At 38.3% G+C, this 21,787-nt stretch overlaps 1 protein-coding gene across 1 annotated transcript in view; it reads left to right on the top strand.

Annotated features, from left to right (window-relative positions):
* Positions 1 to 1,252: 1,252 nt before the first annotated feature.
* LOC139732794 (cilia- and flagella-associated protein 337-like) overlaps positions 1,253 to 21,787 on the top strand; it is a 72,969-nt gene continuing 52,434 nt past the window's right edge. The window contains exons 1-7 of the mRNA XM_071643637.1: positions 1,253 to 1,359; positions 6,112 to 6,195; positions 10,759 to 10,812; positions 18,135 to 18,200; positions 19,821 to 19,855; positions 20,800 to 20,923; positions 21,554 to 21,656. Of these exons, the coding sequence (XP_071499738.1) occupies positions 1,288 to 1,359; positions 6,112 to 6,195; positions 10,759 to 10,812; positions 18,135 to 18,200; positions 19,821 to 19,855; positions 20,800 to 20,923; positions 21,554 to 21,656 (538 nt within the window). The 5' untranslated portion in view covers positions 1,253 to 1,287. The remainder of the gene's footprint in view (positions 1,360 to 6,111; positions 6,196 to 10,758; positions 10,813 to 18,134; positions 18,201 to 19,820; positions 19,856 to 20,799; positions 20,924 to 21,553; positions 21,657 to 21,787) is intronic.

The following is a 21,787-nucleotide window of genomic DNA, read 5'->3' as shown; positions in this document are numbered from 1 at the left end:
GGGTTGGTATTCTGAAATCCTTCATAGGAAGAAATTTCTTTCTATTAGAGTCAGGATTTTTTTTTCCTAAGTGGTATTCTGAAAATCTTCCTATACTTCCTTAGATGTCCTAAGTCTGTTCCTAAGTTTTTTTCCTAAACTTAGGAAGAAACTTAGGAAGGGGATATACCACTTAGGAAAAATTCCTGACTTAGGAAGAAATTTCTCCCTATGAAGGATTTCAGAATACCACCCCTTGTTGATTTTAACTCTGGTATGTACTAATCTTTTTAACATCATGTTTGTCAGTGACAGGGTACAAATGGGAGGGGAAATCATTGCATACACTGTAGTTGTACATAATCGGTGCATAAGGCTTGACCATTTTCTTTTTAATTCCTTCTTTTCCTTGATAGTAATGGCTTCTTCACCAGAAGGCAGAAGCTCTCAATCCATGGAGCAAAGTCGCAGCAACAAGTAAGTGTACAATAATCGAACTTTGTCATCATCTAGTGACAGTGCGGAGTTATGCAGTCAAACCTGCCTATAGCAGTCACCCTCGAGAGAGGTTATCTGACATAACAATTAAAGTGTGTATTGCAGATCTTTTCAAGACCATGGAAACAGTCTGGAAATTAGTAAGTTCCATATGATAGGTATAAGCAGGCATGATATTCTGTAAATTTAAATCTCATTTCAGATTTTTTTTTTCTCAAGTCTGTACACATTTTGCTATTTTCATGTATCAAAATCACCTGAAAATTGTGATTTCCTTTTGTTTTAAACCTCAATATCATCCCTGAATAAGTTAGATTAAAAAGGAGAGAAAAAAAAAAACAAAAACAGAAGTATAAATGCCAGCCTATTGGTGGTGAAATAATATAGAGCACTTTTGTTTCAGAGTGCCTGATGTTATGATTTTTTTTCCGTATAGTACAAAACAAGCACCCTGTTTGCTCGGGGAGCTCCCACAGTGTACAAAGTTTAATGGAGCACCCCAGGGTTACATGTAGGCTAGGGGTCAAATCACATGTAGCAGTGTCGGTTGTCGGTCATGTTGCTTGCATCACTTGTGAACTTGTAGCATAAAATGTTCCCATGATCAACCTAAATTTCAAAGATGTCATTAAGAGAAGACAAAATTGTATTTTTATTGGTATTTTTGGCATTGTGTGTGCTTTGTTTTTAAGACTCGTCAGAGTTTGCTTCTCATCAGAAGATTTTCTTGTACAAGGTAGCCCTGTAATTGGAACCATGCATTGCCTTTACAGGAAGGTTGAATCTAGTCTAGGCAGCTCCTCTGGTGTGATGATCTATGGAGTCAAGATTGAAAACACACTTACCATCCAAAATCTACAGGCTTTAAAAGCTGCATTTATGGTATGTATACTCAATTTGCCAATATATCATAGAGGGCAATCTGTTCTAGTTTTTAAGAGCACCTTCTTTTTCTTTTTGTAATTTATTCTGTAATCTTTTGTATATTTGGCAGTGTCTGACATTTTTGTTTTGATTGAAATATTAATCGGCAGGTGTTTATGTTGGTAGTTTTTGTTTGTAACTCACATTTTGAAACAGTCGTATATTGTAGCTGCTGTTCATATTTTGTATATTTGGCAGTGTCTGACATTATTGTTCTGACTAAAATGTTTACCGGTATGATTATGGTAGTTTTTGTTTGTAGCTTATATTTTGATATTTTTTAATTGTGTGGAGGGGGGTTTCTGTTTTGTTTTGTTTCATCTGCACATGCGTGCTCCAGGGAACAGGATTATGGGCCAGTGACAAATTACACATTCCTCTCTCCCCCTCTGTCTGTCTGTCTCTCTCTCTCCCTCTCTCTCTCTCCTTCTCTTGTGTGGGTTATGGAGCAAAGGGTTTTGGGTGTATATTGTATTAAAGTATGAATGTTGAAATAGTAGATGTTGGAAGTGATTTGATGTACTTTCTATAAAACCCTATAGGGGATATCAGAGGGTTTATTTAGTTATGTTTGATATTACTGGTTGTTATGGCAGTTGCCAACTGAGACTCATGTTATAGTCATTTGTGTGTGTTTGTGTGTGTGTGTGTGTGCGTGTGTGTGTGTTATTTTGAATTTTCTGATATAAGTTGTATATTTTGTAAATTTAAAATTGGGGGCTGAGAACGGTTGAAGTAGCTTGATTTAGATAGGGTTATAAAGAACTGATATATTGTATTGTGTAATAGAGTTGTAGGGTGTTGTTTGTATTCATTGTGCTTATCATAGACGTAATTATGTAATTGTGATGTAAAATGTGTTTGTATTATCATGATCATTTTGTCGCAATGTAATGCCAGTGGAATTCAAATTTCTATGTCTGACATACATTGTAGACCAATAAAGAAATGAATGAATGAATGAATGAATGAATGAATTGAAATGATATCTTACTTTTGTGTGCAAGAGTGGGCATATTGTCTATCAATTATCTATGTTGCTGTCTAAGTTTGTTGTCATGCAGGGCTTTTGTAACATCAGAGAATAAGTCATATACCAAGGATAATGATGTTGCAGGACTACGTATTGTACTGTAGGCCTATACGCCATATACTGTATTTCGCAAGTCTAAATTTTCGCGAATTGGGGATTCCCGACGATTTATGAGTGGTTAAATTCGCAATCCTGGAGTCCTGTACTGAACAGAGAAATGTACATGTGTACATCACATTCAACGTGGTGATCAGAGTCAATATTTTCCCGTGTCTTTAATTTCGCGAATGGCACCTGACTCGCAAAATTCAAGAAAATAAAAACCTGCGCTTTGGTACTTCTGCACTGTCACCACAGAGCTTTTGAATACCGGTATGCTCAAAATGTTGAAGATTCTAGCAATCCTCAGCACTTCAGATAAAGCCTAGCTTAATTAACCATGCTTTTTTTTCCCCATACATTCGGTATCACACCAGAATCATCTAATGAGATACAATCTCGGCGTTTTCACATCAGCCCGATAAAAATCTAAGCTTGAGAAATTTTTCACGATTGTGAGTTAGCGCGCTATTTCATTTCTTATTCACATCAGCCCAAAGAGAATCAGCCCAAATTTTTGTCGAGCTAATTTGACAGCTGAGTATGTGCAAACAGCATCAGTAATGTGTGTGCCGTCTCAAAATTCGTCATGATTTGTGTGCAGTTTGCCTCAATCGATCGGGTCACACACGCTAGGCAAGATGGGATGCATCGCGCTAATTTCTCGAGTCGTTTTCACATTATCAAATAGCGTGCTACTATCCCGCTATTTCAGAAATTTCCCGAGTTGGACTCGAGAAATTTTCTTGATCAGAGCGATACAATTAGCGCCCTAATTTGTGTTCACATTTTCAAATAGCGCGCTATTTCGCTATCGGGAAAATTTCCCAAGTCAGAAAATAGTACGCTATTTCGAAACATCAAGCTGATGTGAAAACACCTAATGTAGAGATTTCTACTCACTGCAATTGAACTGTCTGATGGTGATTGTATTGCAAGTGTTATGTGTTGCCTTTTGACATTGTATGAATTAATCATGCAGTAGTCATTAAAGCCCAAACAAAGTTCTGGTACGCCTGCAAAAGTTGTCAAATTTCACTGCCAAATGTGAACGTATGCTTAGGAAATGTGCAGGATAACGATGTTATGACAAGATTTTCGATGGGTAACGACGAAAATGCGAAATATTAACCAAAAAGGCTCAGTCTCAGAACTTACCCGAACGGGTTAAGGGTAAACTCGGACTCGGGGATAACTCGGCTTCGCTTTGACGGCGGGATGAGCTGTAATGGATGTCCCTCTGATTGTACAGTGTTGTCCTATGGGAGCGGCCTGTATAAACTAGCGCTTCGTGTTCTGGCTACTCGCAGTATGGTCCGAGTTGTTACAACGCGCGCATCAAAAACCTCTTTGCACGCATGCAAAATTAGTGTGCGCCGATCAAGCACCTCTAAAACAATCAAAGGCGCTTGATAAACAACAACAAAAACTCCAAAGACCGCGCGTCTCAGCAACTGAGGACCGCGCGCTGTCATTTTTGTTTTGTTTGTACAGGATGAAATAGCACGCACTTTCCTGTCCATTCAGTTAGGCCTCATTTGGTATTATGCAGTGGCCAGTAGAATGTGGCGATCACGAACTGTGTGTGAATTGTCTGAAGTAGGGTCGAATTTTTCCCGAGACCGAGTTAGTCTGGAGCCTTCTGGAATAAAAGTCGGTTTTCCTACTATTATTATTTTTCTCAAAATACTCCAAACCGACTCATCATTCCGGCAAACCGCGTCAGCCAGGTAAGTTTCTTAGTGGACTCTTTCGATATATTGCAAGAAAAAATGAAATGGTGCTAGACGGGTTCTCAAGCACTTACCGAAACTTAGTTTTCATTCACTTTAACCCTAAAAAGGCCGGGGGGGGGGGGGGGGGGGGGGGGGGGGGGGGGGGAGTTGAATCAACCCCCCCCTCGACATTTTTCGCGACTACTCCGCCGCGCGAAATTTTTTGACCGCACCGTTCGCTGACTTTTTACTTTCATGTCTCGCGTATCTTTTGACACCATTTTCGCGAAAATCGTGCATACCGTTACGACGCTGCATAACGTTCTATACATGCCTGTCAGACCGATAATGGCTCAAAAACGTGATTTTGTGTGTAAAGTCTATGCAAATTGAGTTTTCTCTTCTTATTCATAAAGATATGATTATTTTCACTTTTATAGGCTGAAACTAATTAATTTTAGCATAATTATGCTTGATATAGGTTCTGTCATACATTTTGTGGAAAAAAAATGATAAAACCAAAGGTCGAAAAAACAGAAATACATAAGAAATTCATAAAACAATAAAATACATAAGAAATTGATTTTGATACCAAATTTTTTTTTCAAGTACATTGTTAGGAATGCTACAAAGAATGTTTTCACCAAAAATTAGGATTCTAGGAGCTTTAATTTCTGATTTAGAGCAAAATGTATGATTTTATGCATATATTAGCATAATTAATTATTATGACGAAAATTTCCATTTCTTTTTGTATAGCTTGGTAGATTATGCCACAGGTAATGCACGTGCCAAATTTCATGGCGATTGCGCGATCGACGGCCAAGATCTCGGGGGGGGGGGGGTTGAATCAACCCCTCCCCGGCCACAGAACACCCAAAAAAGCCCGGCCTGGTTAGGGTTAAAGTGAAAACAAAGTTTTGGTAAGGGTTTGAAAACCCGTCTGGCACCATTTCATATTTGCTTGCAATATATCGAAAGAGTCTACTAAGAAACTTACCTGGCTGACGCTATTTGCCAGGATGATGAGTCGTTTTGGAGTATTTTGAGAAAAATAATAAAAGTCAGAAAACCGACTTTTATTCCAGAAGGATCCAGACTAACTCGGTCTTAGGGAAACCTCGACCCTATTTCAGACAATTTATACACAGTTCGTGATCGCCATGTATTCTACTGTATAATACCAAACGAGGCCTAACTGAACAGACAGGAAAGTGCGTGCTAATCCTGTACAAAACAAATGGACGGCGCACGGTCCTCAAGCGTACACGCACATCACCTCAGTTGCTGAGACGCGCTGTCTTTGAAGTTTTTGTTGTTGTTTATCAAGTGTCTTTGATTGTTTTTAGAGGTGCTTGATAGGCGCACACCAATTTTGCGTGCGCGCCAAAAGGTTTTTTGATGCACGCGTTGTAACAACTCGGACCATTACTGCGAGTAGCCAGAAGTGCTATACAGGGCACTCCCATAGTACAACACTTTACAATCTAGAGGGACAACCAAGACAACTCAGCCCGCCGTCAGAGCGAGGCCGAGTTATCCCGAGTCCGAGTTTAGCCTGACCCGTTTGGGTAAGTTCTGAGACTGAACCTTTTTGTTAATATTTCGCATTTTTGTTGTTACCCATCGAATATCTTGTTATTACAGCGTTATTCCGCACATTTCCTAGGCATACGTTCACATTTGGGAGAGAAATTTGACAACTTTGGCAGGCGTACCAGAACTACCGATGTTTTGGCTTGAAACTAGAAGTATCCAGTTGTAAAACTAAAGAGGATAAAAGTAAGACAGGTAAATAGCACATCAAAAATGTACTTATGGAGGTTAGGGCATTGATACATTGATCTTTAAACATTCTTACAGAGATATACAGACAGAGATGGACTTGATAAAGAAGAATTTTGCAATCTTCTGGACACTGTGTTGACAAAAGGCACACAAACAGAGGTAAGAACTTCAACTCTGCAATCATTTATGTTGTATCCATGATAGTTCATAGTACTCAATCATTAATTTAAAGAAGAATCCATTATCCACTGCTGTAAGGAATCAGAACCACCACTGGCTGTTGGTGGAAGCTTGGTAGTTTTAAGTGGATATGACACCTGTCTAGTAATCAGGAGGTCATTGGTTCAAGTCCATCCTGAGTAGGTGTGTACCCATGATTTATTTATTTATTTATTTTTTTATTTATTTTTTTTTTTTTGGGGGGGGGGGGGAACACAGAATAATCACTGCTTAGTGTATATGTTGGTGAAGGGCAATTTGTCAATCAGTTGCAATAAAAACAACATAACCCAAGAATCATTCAATTTGAATTAGTGTGCACTACCCACTGCTACGAGGGATTAGAACCATTACTGGCTATCAGGCAGAAGTTCGGTAGTGCAGTGGATGTGATGCCTTTCCAGAAATCAAAAGGTTTTTGGTTCAAGTCCAACCTGAGTTTTTATGCCTCCGCCAACGAAGTGGCCGGAGGCATTATGTTTTCGGGTCGTCCGTCCGTCCGTCCCGTTTTGTTTTTGTCGGTACCTCAAGAACCATGTGATGGTTTTACATCAAACTTGGTATGAGGGTATATCCTGGGGGATAGTACTTTGTATGGATTTTAGGGTCACGGGGTCAAAGGTCACATGTTATATTGTGAAAAAAAAAGGTTGAAATTTCATGTTTTTCTCCGTATCTCGCAAATGGTTCAAGGTATCTTCATGGAACTTAGTATATGCATGTACCGATGGGCAGTGATTATCTAGGGAAGTTGGGGGTCAGGGGTCAAAGGTCAAGGTCAACTCCTAAAAATATCACTACTTTCCTTATATTTATGCAATGCCTGAAGGATTTTTTTTTAACTTGATGTATGCATGTATTACCCAATATATATTGTGAAAATTATTTCCTTCGGAACAGTTTCATATTCAATTAATGTGCAGTTTAATGCCTCTTCACTGTACAGGCATTCTAACCTAGAAACATTGAACTGCAAATTACTTGAATATGAGACCATTCTGAAGCAAATAATTTTCACACAACAATAGATATATAATGTACTCTTAAATGAATCCCACAAGAATTGGGACAATCATCCCCCAGCATTCCCACTGATTCCCACTAATCAGTTACTAGCCATCCCCTTTAAATGCCTGCAATGGTGCAAGGTCAAATGTGTGTCAAAGATCATTCTTCTTTTATCCCTTTGAGGATGGACCGATTTTGCTACAGCACACATTTCCCGTAGACACCTGCCTGAGTAGACTCGGGACTCATCCTCTATCAGTAAATGCAATGAAATTTTGCAACAATGAATTCAGCAAGTAACATCCAATTATGATATTTTTGTTTAGGAAAGATGGAAAATAATAGGCAGTCATTTGTGGGGAGTAATAGTCTTGAAAGGACATAGTCAATGTCCAGGGTACTTGTACAAAATGTGCCACTCTCCTGCCATAACTTCAGTGAAGAATATCTGATGATAAACTTAACTGGTAAGAATAGATGAACTACCACCATAATATCCAAGGTCAAAGGTCACTTGAACTTAGCTAAAACTTTCATTTTCCAGTTATAGCATTCACTAGGACAGTCCAATTATTCCAAATTGATATGAAATATCACCTTTGTGCAGAAGGGGTTAATCAAGATTAATAAACTTTGTCAAAATGTGACAGCAGACTCAGGTAATTGTGGAATATGTAGAGTAATTGCTTGAGAAGGCAGAGGCTATCCTGTTGATTGCACACTGCACTTTAATTGTTCTCATTTAAATACTACCAAATTCTAAGTGTAATATCTAGGTAATATTTAATGAAAATATCATTGTTTCAAATGGATACATGTATGAGCAATTATGTCATGCCATGACATGCTATGATGAAGCAACTTTGCAGCAAAGTGAAATGATGTGAATTTTATGTGAAGTAGGTTCTCTCCCCATAAAATTTCCTTGTTATCCCTCAGCACTACACTCTGTTGGAGACATTATGATTATGGGTATGTCATATGTGGCGAAACCATATTAAGCTTGATTTGTGCTACAGTAATGATAAGGATATTTCTCGTCACCCTCTATTCCACACATTTTTCTCCAAAAGGAAAGGAAATGGAACAGCAGTTACAAATGTAGGAGAAAAACAATAAGAAATGAGAAATTGGAGAAATGACAAGAAATACAAGTTGGTGAAGTTAAAGGGAAGAGCCAGTTTGGTCATATTGTTAGTTCTAACGAATAAACTTTGTCACCAAAACTGATCAGATTTTGCTGTTAAAAGAAGGGTCCAAAAGTACCTGGTTTGCTGCTACTGAAAAACATTTTTCTGTGCATTACTTACATTTTGTACGATAAAGCTTGCTACATTATAGCTTAACCCTATTTTAACTGGGCTATTTGAGACCAAGTTTTTACTTGGGGGGGGGGGGGTGTCAATTTGACCCCCCCCCCCAGATCTCGGCCGCCGATCGCGCGATCACCTCGAAATTGTGCCTAAAGATAGAGCCGGATGTCAACTACAAGATTACATGGTCATACAATAGAAAAATATTGACTTTCTATTTTTTATAAATGCAAATTTATGCATGAAATCATATTTTCACCTAAAACTCCATTAAAAAGACTGAAGGATTGCTAAATTTTTGTGTCAGAATTCCTCAAGACACAGCAAACAATTGTGCTGTTAAAAAATAGCACAATCAAAATCAATTTCTTTTGTTTTTTATTGTTTTGTTAATTTCTTATGTATTTTATTGTTTTTTCGACCTTTTGTTTTTCATTATGCCTCCGCCACGAAGTGGTGCCGGAGGCATTATGTTTTCGGGTTGTCCGTCCGTCCGTCCGTCCGTCCGTCCGTCCTTCCGTCCGTCCGTCCGTCCGTCCGTCCTTCCGTCCGTCCGTCCTTCCGTCCGTCCGTAATGAATTTTGTGGACAGGGTAACTATCAATACCTTTTGAGGTATCCTAATGAAACTTGGCATGTATGTGTATTAGGGGGTGAAGTTGTGCCTATCAACTTTTGGGTGCACATGCTCAAGGTCAAAGGTCAAAAGGTCAAGGTCAAATGCTTAAAATTGCACTATTTCCTCCATATCTATGCATTGCCTGAAGATATTTTCTTGAAACTTAGTGTATACATGTATTACCCAATTAAGATTCTTTGGTGAAAGTTTGGGGTCATGAGGTCAAAGGTCAAAAGGTCAAGTAAAATGTTAAAATTTCACTTTTTTCTCTGTATCTTGGAAATTGTTCAAAGTATCTTTATGGAACAAAGTATACATGCATGTACTGACTGGCAGTAGTTAGCTAGGGAATTGGGGGTTCATGGGGTCAAAGGTCAGGGGTCAAAGGTCAAGGGCAATACTTCGAAATTTTACTATTTCCCTTATATTTATGCAATGCCAGCAGGATTATTTTTTTTTTAACTTAATGTATGCATGTATATTACCCACTTGAGATTCTCTGGGATTTTTTTTTTGCCAAGAAGGTCAAAGGTCAAAATGTCAAAGATCAAGTGAAAGTGCTGAACTTACTACTTTCTCCATATCTCGGAAGCGACTCAAGTAATCTCTAAACTTAGTACATATTTATGTATGTTCTGCCTGACAGTGATTCTCTTATGAATCAAAGACCAGATGAAAATGATAACAATTTACTGTTCAATACAGAAATTGCACTTTTTCTCCATACCTTGAAAATTACTCAAGTGCGTAAACTTATGAAAGGGTCAAAGTCGAAGTTAAAGTACATGCTCTCCTATTCATCCAATTAAACATAGGTCAAGGAAGGTAAACATTCGATACATTTGTGACAAACATGTAATTTTAATATTTTGCCAATTTTGTGAAAATGTAATCACACATTGTCCACATGTACTATAGACCTATTAGGAGAATCATGCATTATGGCGGAGGCATACCAGTCGCCATAGCGACATTTCTAGTTGGTTTTTTGCTAAAATTTGTTGCAGGCACTTTTTCAAGCTTATCTACACTGGAATTGATTAATTTTAATGGTTAAAAGTTGAAATAATCTAATTTATATCAATTCAACCAAAAAACACAATTTGCATTGGATTTGCACGCGATATCATGAATTTTTGAGCTGTTTTCGGGTTGACATGCATATGCAAAACATTATGTAAGTTCAGAACGGTGTACCCGGACGTCACAAATTTGGTCTCAAAATATGCGGGAGACTTTAATGAAAAAAGTCATGAAACGATGCTGCAAAATCTTTGCACATTGCGGAATCGTGGCGCGAAACGTCGAGGGGGGGTCAATTTGACCCCCCAGTTAAAATGGGGTTAATCTATTCTACAAAATGGGAATAAAGGCTCATATGAGTCACCTGAGGCATGGTCACCCTACACAGAACTATGCATAGTTTCTCTGTCCACTATTTTGATTCACATAGGTTGGGCAGTGTGACCGCAAACTTTTCAAGAATTTACCAACAAAATTTGCTGCAAGACTTCGTGCATGCAGTCTAATAATCACAACTTCTTATGTTTACTTTCTTTTGCAGTATGCTGAGCTTTTTGACAAGATTGATGTGACGAAAGAAGGCACTGTCAATTGGGTAAGATTGACACAAAGTTTGGTGGTGATAACAAACTATTACCTAAATGTCACTGAACCTTGATTCTTTGATTTTCACTGTGTTGGACTTACTGTATGTCTTACTTTGATCATGAGATTTCAGTGAACTGGTATGAAATATGCACAATACACTGTATATGGTTGTAGAATCGTCATATCCCTTTATCATATATCCAGTTGGATTTTTGTTAGTGATTACTATACTTCACACCATCTACAGTGGTTCCACAAGATTTTACATTTGCTGTTAACCTATGTGGCTTTTTAAACTTCTTTAAAGGCACATACTTTGTAGTCCCGGTAGGGTAGAGGGCACTGTTGATGATACTGCCGATCACCGTTAGCATTGATACGAAGATTACCTAAGTTGAACTGTCATCAAGAGTAAAGTGCGTAGGTGCTGCTATTTTGTAAGTAACGTTGCCTTCGTTGTCTTCTCTGCGCATCGCACAGTCTGTAGTAATGCCAGGGTGCATGCATATGTGCTTCTTATCATGACATCACAAAAAAAAGTTTGCTAAAGCTGTTATCCCCCTCAGCCAAATCATGAGCCGAACTGTGATTGGACCATTGACTACAGTGGATCGGACTTCTTCGGACTTGGGGAAGTGGGCCACAGCGTAAGCGCTGGGAGTCGATAGCGTAGGTCTCTATAGGAAACTTGCACCGTGCGCCTGCGTACACATTTGACTATGTGCCTTTAACTGTGTATACTGCAAGCATGATATCATACAAATAGTTGAATTTGTGATTGAAAAGAGCAGTGCTGGAGTGAGACTGAAGCCTTTTCAGAAGAAAAGTTAGTGATGTCGTACCTGAGAGACTCTATGCATTGCATTTCTTGTCTAGAAGGTAATACTGCTGTGTATTGCTAAGTTTGCAAAAGGCAATCGACCATCAGAATTTGCAAATATCAAAACACTGCAAAATAAATGGCCTATGCAAGAACCTCTCACACCTATAAGAATGCATCATTAGGTCAGAAACATTTTTCTTTATCTTTTTTTTTTTTTTGCTATTTGAAAGTTTGACATTCCAGAGTGGGTGGTACAAGGCAAATTGTCAATTCTGAGAAATCTGATTTCATCTAACCAATGCATCCGAAATCCATTAATCCAGCAGTGCTGTCCAGGAGAGACTATTGCAAGAAAAAAAAAGAAAAACAGTGGGGAAAAACAAAGCAGTACCGTGACTTTTCATGTGCAGCAACTCCCTCGCCTTAACACTAAGTTATCCCATCATCACCAAGACTCACACCTACATTTGTGTTATCAAGTCAGATGTCTGACAATGAAGATGACGATCAGCAAACTTTCAATATCAGATTAAAGCATTGCAGCTGCTATAGAAATGATGAGGAGAGGAAAGATAGCCCCCAAATCAGGTAAAAAGTCTGTGCATCAAACTACTTTTCCAGATTTCAAGCAATTCAAACAAAATTTGGCACACATGCTAAGCTCAATTTAAAGTTGTGCAAGATATATTTTACAACATAGCAGAAAGTATGTTGCCATGGTAATGGCACATTATGGCCTTCAAAATCAGACAAAAGACTAGCCGATGAAATTACAAGTGTACTTCTCCAGTTTTTCAAACTTATATTAAGTTGTGCAAGAATTGTTTCAAGAGTACCAAATGCTGTGCCATGGTAACAGGGCATTGTGTTTCCAAAAATCAGATGAAAAGTGTGCAGATTGAACTACTTCCCCAGTTTTTATCAAGCCCACCGGAGGTGAGGGGAGACTAAGGGATCGCGTGCTGCGTCTGTCCGTCCGTCGTCCGTCCGTCGTCTGTCAGTAACACTACAAAAACTTCCATAACTCTTTACTCTGGGCTCCAATTGCAATCAAACTTTGAGGGAGAGGGGTCATACAAAGTTTCACATTTTACCACATATATAGAGGTCACCTCAAGGTCAAAGCTCACAGGCAGGGGTCAATGAACTTTAGGGCCCAATGTTAAGTTTTTATGGGGTGTTTCTATTTTGCCATAAATTTTTACCCTTTTATATCTCTTTTTATCTGTTATATCTCTTTTTTTTAATCTGTTATATCCCATTCGGGTACAATTTCTTGTACGCGAATGGGCGAGAGACATTATGGCACTTGCCTTGTCATACAATTCCAATGAAATGTGACATGCCTGTTAGCGCAATGTAAATATGTGCAAGGCACATTTTCAGTATATTAGAGTATTGGAAATTGTGTTGCCATGGTAACATGGCATTACGTCTGGAATCTCATTGAAATCAGGTTAAAATATAGAACTTTAAACACATCGTTACTGTAATATAAAGTTGTGTAGAACAAAGGAGCGGAAGTGTGTTGCCATGGGAGCAGTGCATTATGGCCAGCAAATCGGGACAAACCTTTGCAGTGAAGTTCTTTTTTCAGTTTTTATGCCTCCGCCACGAAGTGGTGCCGGAGGCATTATGTTTTCGGGTTGTCCATCTGTCCATCCGTCCTTCCGTCCGTCCGTCCGTCCGTCCGTAAGTAATGAATTTTGTGGACAGGGTAACTATCAAAACCTTTTGAGGTATCCTAATGAAACTTGGCATGTATGTGTATTAGGGGGTGAAGTTGTGCCTATTAACTTTTGGGTGCACATGTTCAAGGTCAAAGGTCAAAAGGTCAATGCAATGCTTGAAGATATTTTCTTGAAACTAAGTGTATACATGAATTACCCAATTAAGATTCTCTGGTGAAAGTTTTGGTCATGAGGTCAAAGGTCAAAGGTCAAAAGGTCAAGTAAAAATATTAAAACTTCACCTTTTTCTTTGTACCTTGGAAATTGTTCAAGATATCTTCATGGAACATAGTATGTACTGACTGGCAGTGATTATCTAGAGAATTTAGGGTTCATGGGGTCAAAGGTCAGGGGTCAAAGGTCAAGGGCAACACTTCAAAATTTTACTATTTCCCTCATGTTTATGCAATGCCAGCAGGATTATTATTTTTTCTTACACTAGGTGTATGCATAACCTAATAGAGATTCTCTGGAAAGTTTTTTTTTTTCTTTTGTTTTTGCCTCAAAGGTCAAAAGGTCAAAGATAAAGTGAAAGTGCTGAAGGGCAATTCCGCGGTTATTAACGTTACATTTAAAGAAATTTAGATATTTATTTTTATTACTAAATCACCATTTATTCATTTCAAGTCAAAATCATGTTAAAACATGTTCATCCTTCCCAGGTCTATGATATAGAAAAGAATGAGAACAATCCAATAAGTATTAGAATTGCTATGGCAACTAAAAGGGCTGGTTAGTAACGTTACGAAAAAAGGACATGACAAAAATATCAATGTCTTGTAACAAAAAGTATGCAAAATTTCAAGTTACTTCAAACAAAGTGTTGCATTAATTTCAATTATTGCATCATGGCAAATGTTCACGCAAATATTTTTAGCAGTTCGACCGATAATTTATTAGCTAGACCCTCAAATGCATGGTTAGTAACGTTACGGTTAGTAACGTTACATTTGTCCGGAGTACATGTAATTCCGCAGGTCATTTCACCCTTTTGTAATTGACAAAATGTCACATGACTTCTGGAGTATTTAAATGTATTCATCTTTTACCTTTTAGCAAAAATTTGAGGAAAAAATTTCAAAGCAACCCACTGTAATTGGCATTTAAGTGAATTTCAGCATCCCCAGTCCCACATGTACATTTTAAATGATGGTTTTAGATCTCGCAAAATCAATAAATACAAAAAATAAAATCTACTGAATTTGAAAGACCTTAGTGATTGGTGAACATCCATGGCATTAGTTGATATCTAAATTAAAGAGTAAGATAAAGAGGCACATTTCTTTTATCCATGTCATGTCCACCTAACTGCGGAATTGCCCTGAACTAAGTTTTTCTTCCATATCTTGGAAGTGGCTCAAGTTATTTTGAAACGTACTACATATTTATACCCCCGCCAAACAAAGTTTGAAGGGGGTATATAGGAATCAGCGGACGGTCGGGCGGTCGGTCGGGCGGTCGGTCCGTTGCAAATCTTGTGTCGCGAACTACTTCCTCAGTTTTCAACCGATTCCCATAAAACTTGGCACAGATGTGTGCCTTGGGTTGTAGATGTGCAAGACGTATTTTTTGACAGTACCCAAAAGTACGTTGCCATGGTAACGGCATATTATGGGCAAAAATGGGTACAAATCTTGCGTCGCGAACTCCTCCCACAGTTTTTGATCAATTTTTATGAAATTAGGTACAGATGTTCATCTGAATATGTTAATGTGCAAGACACATATTTCTGCAGTGGCAAAAAGTGCGTTGCCATGGTAATGGCATGTTATTGGTAAAATATAGGGCAAAATGCTTCATGGCAAAACTGCTTCATCAGTGTTCTTCCAATTCTCATGGAATTCATATTGAATGTTTGTCTTAGGATATAGGTCAGCATGACACATTTCTTGACAGTGACAAAAAGTATGTTGCCATGGTAACAGCTCACATATTATGAGCCAAAATGATGGAAAATTTTGTGTTGCAAACTACTTCCTCAGTTTTTGCCAAATTTCCATGAAACTTGGTACAGATGTGTGCCTTTGGTTGTAGATGTGCAAGACGCATTTTTCGACAGTACCCGAAAGTACGTTGCCATGGTAACGGCATATTAATGGCAGAAGATCAAGGAAAGATCTTGCGGATTTAACTACTTCCTCAGTTTTTTGACCAAAGCTTATGAAATGTTGTTTTGACCAAAGCTTATGAAATGTTGTTTGGCGGGGGTATAACCAGTTGCTGTAGCGACATTTCTAGTTATGCATGTTCTGCCTGACAGTGATTATCTTATGAATTTTAGGGTCAAAGGCCCGATGAACATGGTAACAATTTACTATTCAATACAGAAACTGCACTTTTTCTCCATACCTTGAAAATTACTCAATGCATTATAAACGTATGAATGGATCAAAGTCAAGTTAAAGTCCGTAAATCCCAAATACATGCTCTCCTATTCATCCAATTAAACCTAGGTCAAGGAAGGTCAATATTCAACACATTTGTGACAAACTTGTCATTTTAACATTTTGCCAATTTTGTGAAAATGTAATCACACATTGTCCACATGTACTATTTAGACCTATTAGGAGAATCATGCATCATGGCGGAGGCATACCAGTCGCCATAGCGACATTTCTAGTTAAGTGATTCAAATCAAATATGGTACACTTCTGAACTTCATGTGATGTTGTGCAGAATAAATTTGTGAGAGTAGCAGAAAACCCTGAGGGACACCTGATCCTACTTCCACATGAGATGAAGTTGTGCCTTCCAGTACAACTTGCTGTTTTCAGTTGTTCAGGAAGCTACAATCATCTTTGATGCTGTAGTACTCCAGTTTGAGAAGTAATCTCCTGTGTCCAACTTTAACGAAGGCTTTTCCGAAGTCGGCCACAATAACTTCAGTCTGATTGTGTTCCTCCATATTCTTCCAAGAGCTCACTAACAAGGCCCAAAAGTTGAAGCTTACAGGAATGTCTTCGGCAAAAGCTATTTTGATGGTCATACAGGATGTTGCTTTTATTGCTAATTCTCATGTTACTAGCAATGATGCGTTCCAACAGCTTAAATGCAAGACAGATGGGTCGATAGTTTTCTAGGTTCCTTTTGTCCCCCGTCTTAAAGATAGGCACCACATTTTCCCATAACCAGTCATGTGGAATTTCCCTGGTTTCGGAGGAAAGATGGAAGATTGCGCAAAGTGCTGGAGCAACTACACAAGATACAAAGCGTAACTTCTTCAGAACTAGGGCTGGGATTCCCTCAGATCCAGGTGCTTTTCCAGGTTGGAGTCTATCCAGCATCTTCTTAATGCCTGCTGTGGTGATGTCGATTTCTGACATGGGTGATTAGGGAGACTCTACGGGGAGAAGATCTGAGAGTGGACTTGTCTCCAGAGTGAATGCCTTCATGAACTGGCGGTACAATACTTCTGCCTTCTCCCTTGAACTTGTCACTGATTTTCCATCTTTCTTTAACGAAGGAATTTCATTGCTGTCTAGTCTGTTGTTTTTCACAAAGCTCCAGAATCTTTTCATACAGGTATAACTAAACTCATCTGATGTGTCAGTAGGTGTGAAGAGAGATTCTACATGATTCCAGTAGGCTGTGTATGACTGTGCTTGGATGTCCTTTTTCAGCTTCTGTAGTTTCTCTTCAAGATTCAGTGGGATGGGTTCTTGTTTCTTCATGAAACAGCTGATATATATATATAAATGTCCCATTTGTTGATAAGGTGACGTAATTAGTTGCAGCAATTTGTTGCAGCATTTGGCTACATATGCATTGAGGAATTTAGTTTCAAATGGCAAATGTTTAGAAATATGCATGTGGCCTGATGAGCACTCCTCAGGCCACATGCATGATGAATGATTGCACGATGAATGATTGCAAAATTATGCTGCAGACACAGGTAAGGCAGCTGTGTGATTTTAGATGAGCTGTGACTGTAAGTGACATATGTGTGATGCGTGCTGTGTGTCTGATTCAGAGAGGTGAGTGATTAGTATGGGGTATCTTCTTTGTAGTCTCCGCATAATCGGGTAAGGAATGCTGTGCCAGACACTACCAGATTAAGCAGAGACTACTGTATTTGTAAAAATAGGCACTATACCCCTAGAGTCACCCCTCCCCTGTATGAAACCAGAAATGCTCTGAGTAAATACACTTCAAACACTATTTGAAGCAGATCCAGGGACTATCCCTTTGGTGCTGGGTCCAAATTCAGGGCCAGTTTTCACACCTATTCACATTCTCTACAAACTTGGCAGGTATTATTTATTGCAAGTGTGATAGTAAATAGACACCATGCCCTTCTGGAAATCCCCAAAAGCTCCCCAATTTTGCTTTGTTCTTCGTGAGTAGGACTAGTATACCCAGTCATTGGATGTCCGGACAGGTTGTGGGACCGGACGCGTACTGTAAAGTGCGTCTGGTTTGACAATGACGCGCTTACATAAACAGTTGTTTGTCCGTGAGGAGCTGCGCGTAAATGCATATTCAAAGTAGAATAAGCAAGTCAGTACGTGAGAGTCTTAAGTGTCCGCACACCCAACCCCCCCCCCCATCCTAGTCTGCAAGAATGTTGTGGGAGGTAAACTCATGATCGATGCTCAGCTGAGTGCTAGACTCCTTGGTCTCTTGTTCAAAATGTGACAGGCATCAGAAATAATGGCATACATGAGATTATCAGTATGAATGGATAAGGGAGCTTTACATGCAATCAGATGAATGCTGTTTCCTGACTATTATGCACTTCAAAATGTCACAATCTTGTCCTGTAAATCATCTTCACAGGACAAGTTTACATCACACCTTCTTCTGGAGTATGTAGAGAAGGATGACAGAGTAAAGTCAACACAGGTATGTATGAGGATATTGTATTGGAATGACATGTAATATCTTTTGTTGGATTTTGGTCTCTTGTCTCTGTACAAATGTGAGTTTCTTAGGAAAAGTAGAATTATGGTTTAAAATTTTTATTTTATTATTTCTATATTCTTTTTGTCTAACATGTTTGATTCTCTCGTTGGAGAGACTCCTTGGAGACCAGGCTAGTCTCCAGGAATCTTTAAGTTATGGAGTGGTTGCAAAGATGTCTCCATGCTCATCAAGACTCTAGTCATCACCAGTTTACCATCTAGTCTCCAAACCAATGAGATACCCACTTAAAGCTAAAATGTATCACTGTTCAAGTGAAATATTAGCCTTTAACCCAATCTGGGCAGTGGAAGTATAGTGTGTATACAGAGACATTGAGATATTCCATGACAAGCAAGGTGACATAATCTTTAAGAGTTTTGTTAAAAGTTTTAATGACAAGCAAGGTGGCATAATCTTTAAGAGTTTTGTTAAAAGTTTTTTTTTTATTATTATTATTTCTAATCTGCTAGTCTATGCTCTGTTAGGTTGTACCTGCCTCTATATGCAGTGTATTTCATTCATGCAAAGTGTTTCTACAGCAAACAAGAAAGAATTATTAAGAGTGAATAGGGAGTTTTCGCTACAGGACGGAAAGACCGAGAATACACAGAAGCATTCACCTGTGACAGTCCCCGTACTCGGACTTCCGTCCCCATATCTATGCAGTTTCGCTTTCCCGTTAGGACGGAGGCATGGGGACAAGATTGCTGATTGGCTGGCTGGCTGGCTGGCTGGCTGGCTGGCTCACTCCTGCCCAGCTGCATCGGGACCGAACGCTATTTTGGCCGAATACAGTACCATTTTTCCCCAGGATGGGACGTTTCTCGGATTTGATCATGTGCAGAAGCAAATTTTGCACATGGCACGCTCAAATACCAGCTGCATCATGCTTTCAAAAACTCCCTGATGACTGTTTATTCCAGGAATTAATCAAAATGCATTACTTACATATTTTGATTAGATTTGATTGAATAATTCAATTTTTAAATCATCATGTATAATGCCTGTTAATAATTTGATGTGTGATTTTACAGTTGCCACAAAATATTACTTTACAATTTTTATTTATTTTTGAAATTACAATGCATATGAAATATTAGCTTCGTATGTCACCCATCAGCCTTACGACTTGAAATTGTATTTTTGGACACAACATCACCAGGGGCCCGTTGCATAAAAGTTACCATTATTGTAACTTTGCCATCCAATAGTAACTTCCATGGAATTCTTGATTTTGATTGGCTGTTGAGTATCATTACCATGGTAGTTACCATTGGATGGCAAAGTTATCACAATAGTAACTTTTATGCAACAGGGCCCAGTTGTTATGATGCAATAAACCATTCAGTAATGATTGTGACGAAGGGTGGAATTTATCAGAGAAATATTGTCAGTCTGTGGTAAACATTTACATGTATATAGTGTCCAGTGGAATTTGTCTGTATTTTGGCATATCAACCATGAAGAATAAAGTGAAGAGAGAGTGAACTCTCAAAGTGTAATTTGGTTGTCAGGCAGTATTGAGCTGTAATGATCAATGGTATTTTCTATGACTTTCAGGTACCCCAGTGGAAGGATATTAAACACCTCCCCAGGTAAGACTGAGAAGAAGTGGAAAGTTATATTGATAAAAAACAATTATGGTAATTTATGATTTTCTTTATAGCACATAATGATCTAAAGGATTCTCTATGAACTTTACATTACTTTTGTCATATACATCAGAAGAAAAAAATATATATTATATACTTTTCAAAGATTTTGCAAATTGCCAAGTGTCTGTCTCAGCCCTGAGTCTGTCTTAATTATGAGATCAATTTGATATTGGAGAAAATTGTGATAGGAATGTATGATTGATTTTGAATACAAATGTGTAAAACTATGCCATGTAGTTTCAGCGATGATTTGGCTTAATGAACGAACACAGATGAATATGTCCCTTAAGAAAAGCTACAAGAACAAAACTAGTATTTTGACAATCATAATCAGAATTGGCCTTTTTGACAAAATGCCCTTGTGTTGGCAACCTTTTTTGTGGTTGGCAGTAATCATTGAAAAATAATGTATCATATGACCATTTTTAGAGTTGGTTATGGGAACACAGACTGATTACTGACTACTTGGTCATTCAATTCTAATTGAAGTCATCCCAAGTATACACATGCAAAACTTTTTTCTTTTTTTTTTGGGGGGGGGGGGGGGCATTGCATGGGTAGATTTTACTCATTCATTACACTCAATGCCTCATGAACATTGTACTCCAACGATAGTGCTGCAGAAATTCAAAATGGCCGAGATTGCAAGACATGATTGTACTTTGGATTAAATGACTGAAGGTTCTAGACTGAGTAATTTTGATTTGATGAAATCTTGCAGAGCTAGAGCCAATGCTATCAATGATACAGATTGCTCATTCAAGGATACAAAGATTTTACTTCTATTGAACACGTGAAGTTATATTTCAGATGTATATTAGACATGATTTTGTGCATGTTACTATACATACCATCAGTAATATCTGGTTATTCTGTTCCACAAGTCCTCACAAGGATGTTGTGCAGAAGGTAGCATACATCAAGAATACATCTCGCTATATCATCGTGAGCAAAGAGGGCAGCATATCAACATTTGACAGTCAACTACGAACGCAGAAATCCATCAAGGTGAGAAAGGGAGACACATTTACAATGTACACGTATAAGCTAATCTGGGGTGTGAACATCTGCACAGCAAAAGTGCATATCAGTTGCAGTTATAATGTACTTGGTAACTATGCAAATTGATTGTTATTAAAGTCATGAGTCCACAAGTTAGATATAATGTAATGGCTAGTGTAGGGCTGTGCATGCGCTGCACTCGCAACTGTATAACTGAACAGCTTTTGCAGCATACTTAGCATTGTTGACAATGGGAATTTTATTAATCACACAGAATTTTCACAGTTTCCTGTCAAGCAGTGGACCACATTCCATGTATGTACCGTGACGTTCCTGCATAGATTTGAAAGAAGTCAGATGAAGCTGGGTTGTGATTTACTATTGCTCGTATGGAAGTTATCAAACAGACCAAACAATGTAAAGCCTCAAAGACAGCCATGTGAGAGATGAAATGATTTGAAAGCATACCTTTATTCACAAATTTTCATAGTGATCCAATTTCAAGGCTAAAACTTTAGCTGTGTTATTGAGACACTGTTGTCATTACCTCATCATTTCTAATATCAGTTTTATGCCATCATGTTTATTTTCTATATCTTTCCTCTTTTCTTTTGTTTCTTATTTTGTCTTATGTAGATTAGCAATGAATCAGTAAAGCCAAGAGACGTGTGGGTCACAACATTTGTTGTCCTCCAAAACATCAACAAGATAGCTCTTGCATTTACTAGCAAGGAGATCGGTAACGTTCAGCATTTTATTGTTGTTTATTAATACCTTGATAATCTATTTGTACATGTGTTTGTCCATCCAAACATCTGATTTTTGTTTACATGTGATGACAAACAAACAAATGGAGCTTGATATAACTTC

This window comes from Diadema antillarum, unplaced genomic scaffold, assembly GCF_040938485.1.
Source record: "Diadema antillarum isolate AM-2024a unplaced genomic scaffold, OU_Dant_1.0 seq00000447_RagTag, whole genome shotgun sequence".
Taxonomy (NCBI): domain Eukaryota; kingdom Metazoa; phylum Echinodermata; class Echinoidea; order Diadematoida; family Diadematidae; genus Diadema; species Diadema antillarum.
This window is presented reverse-complemented; position numbering and strand designations above follow the sequence as displayed.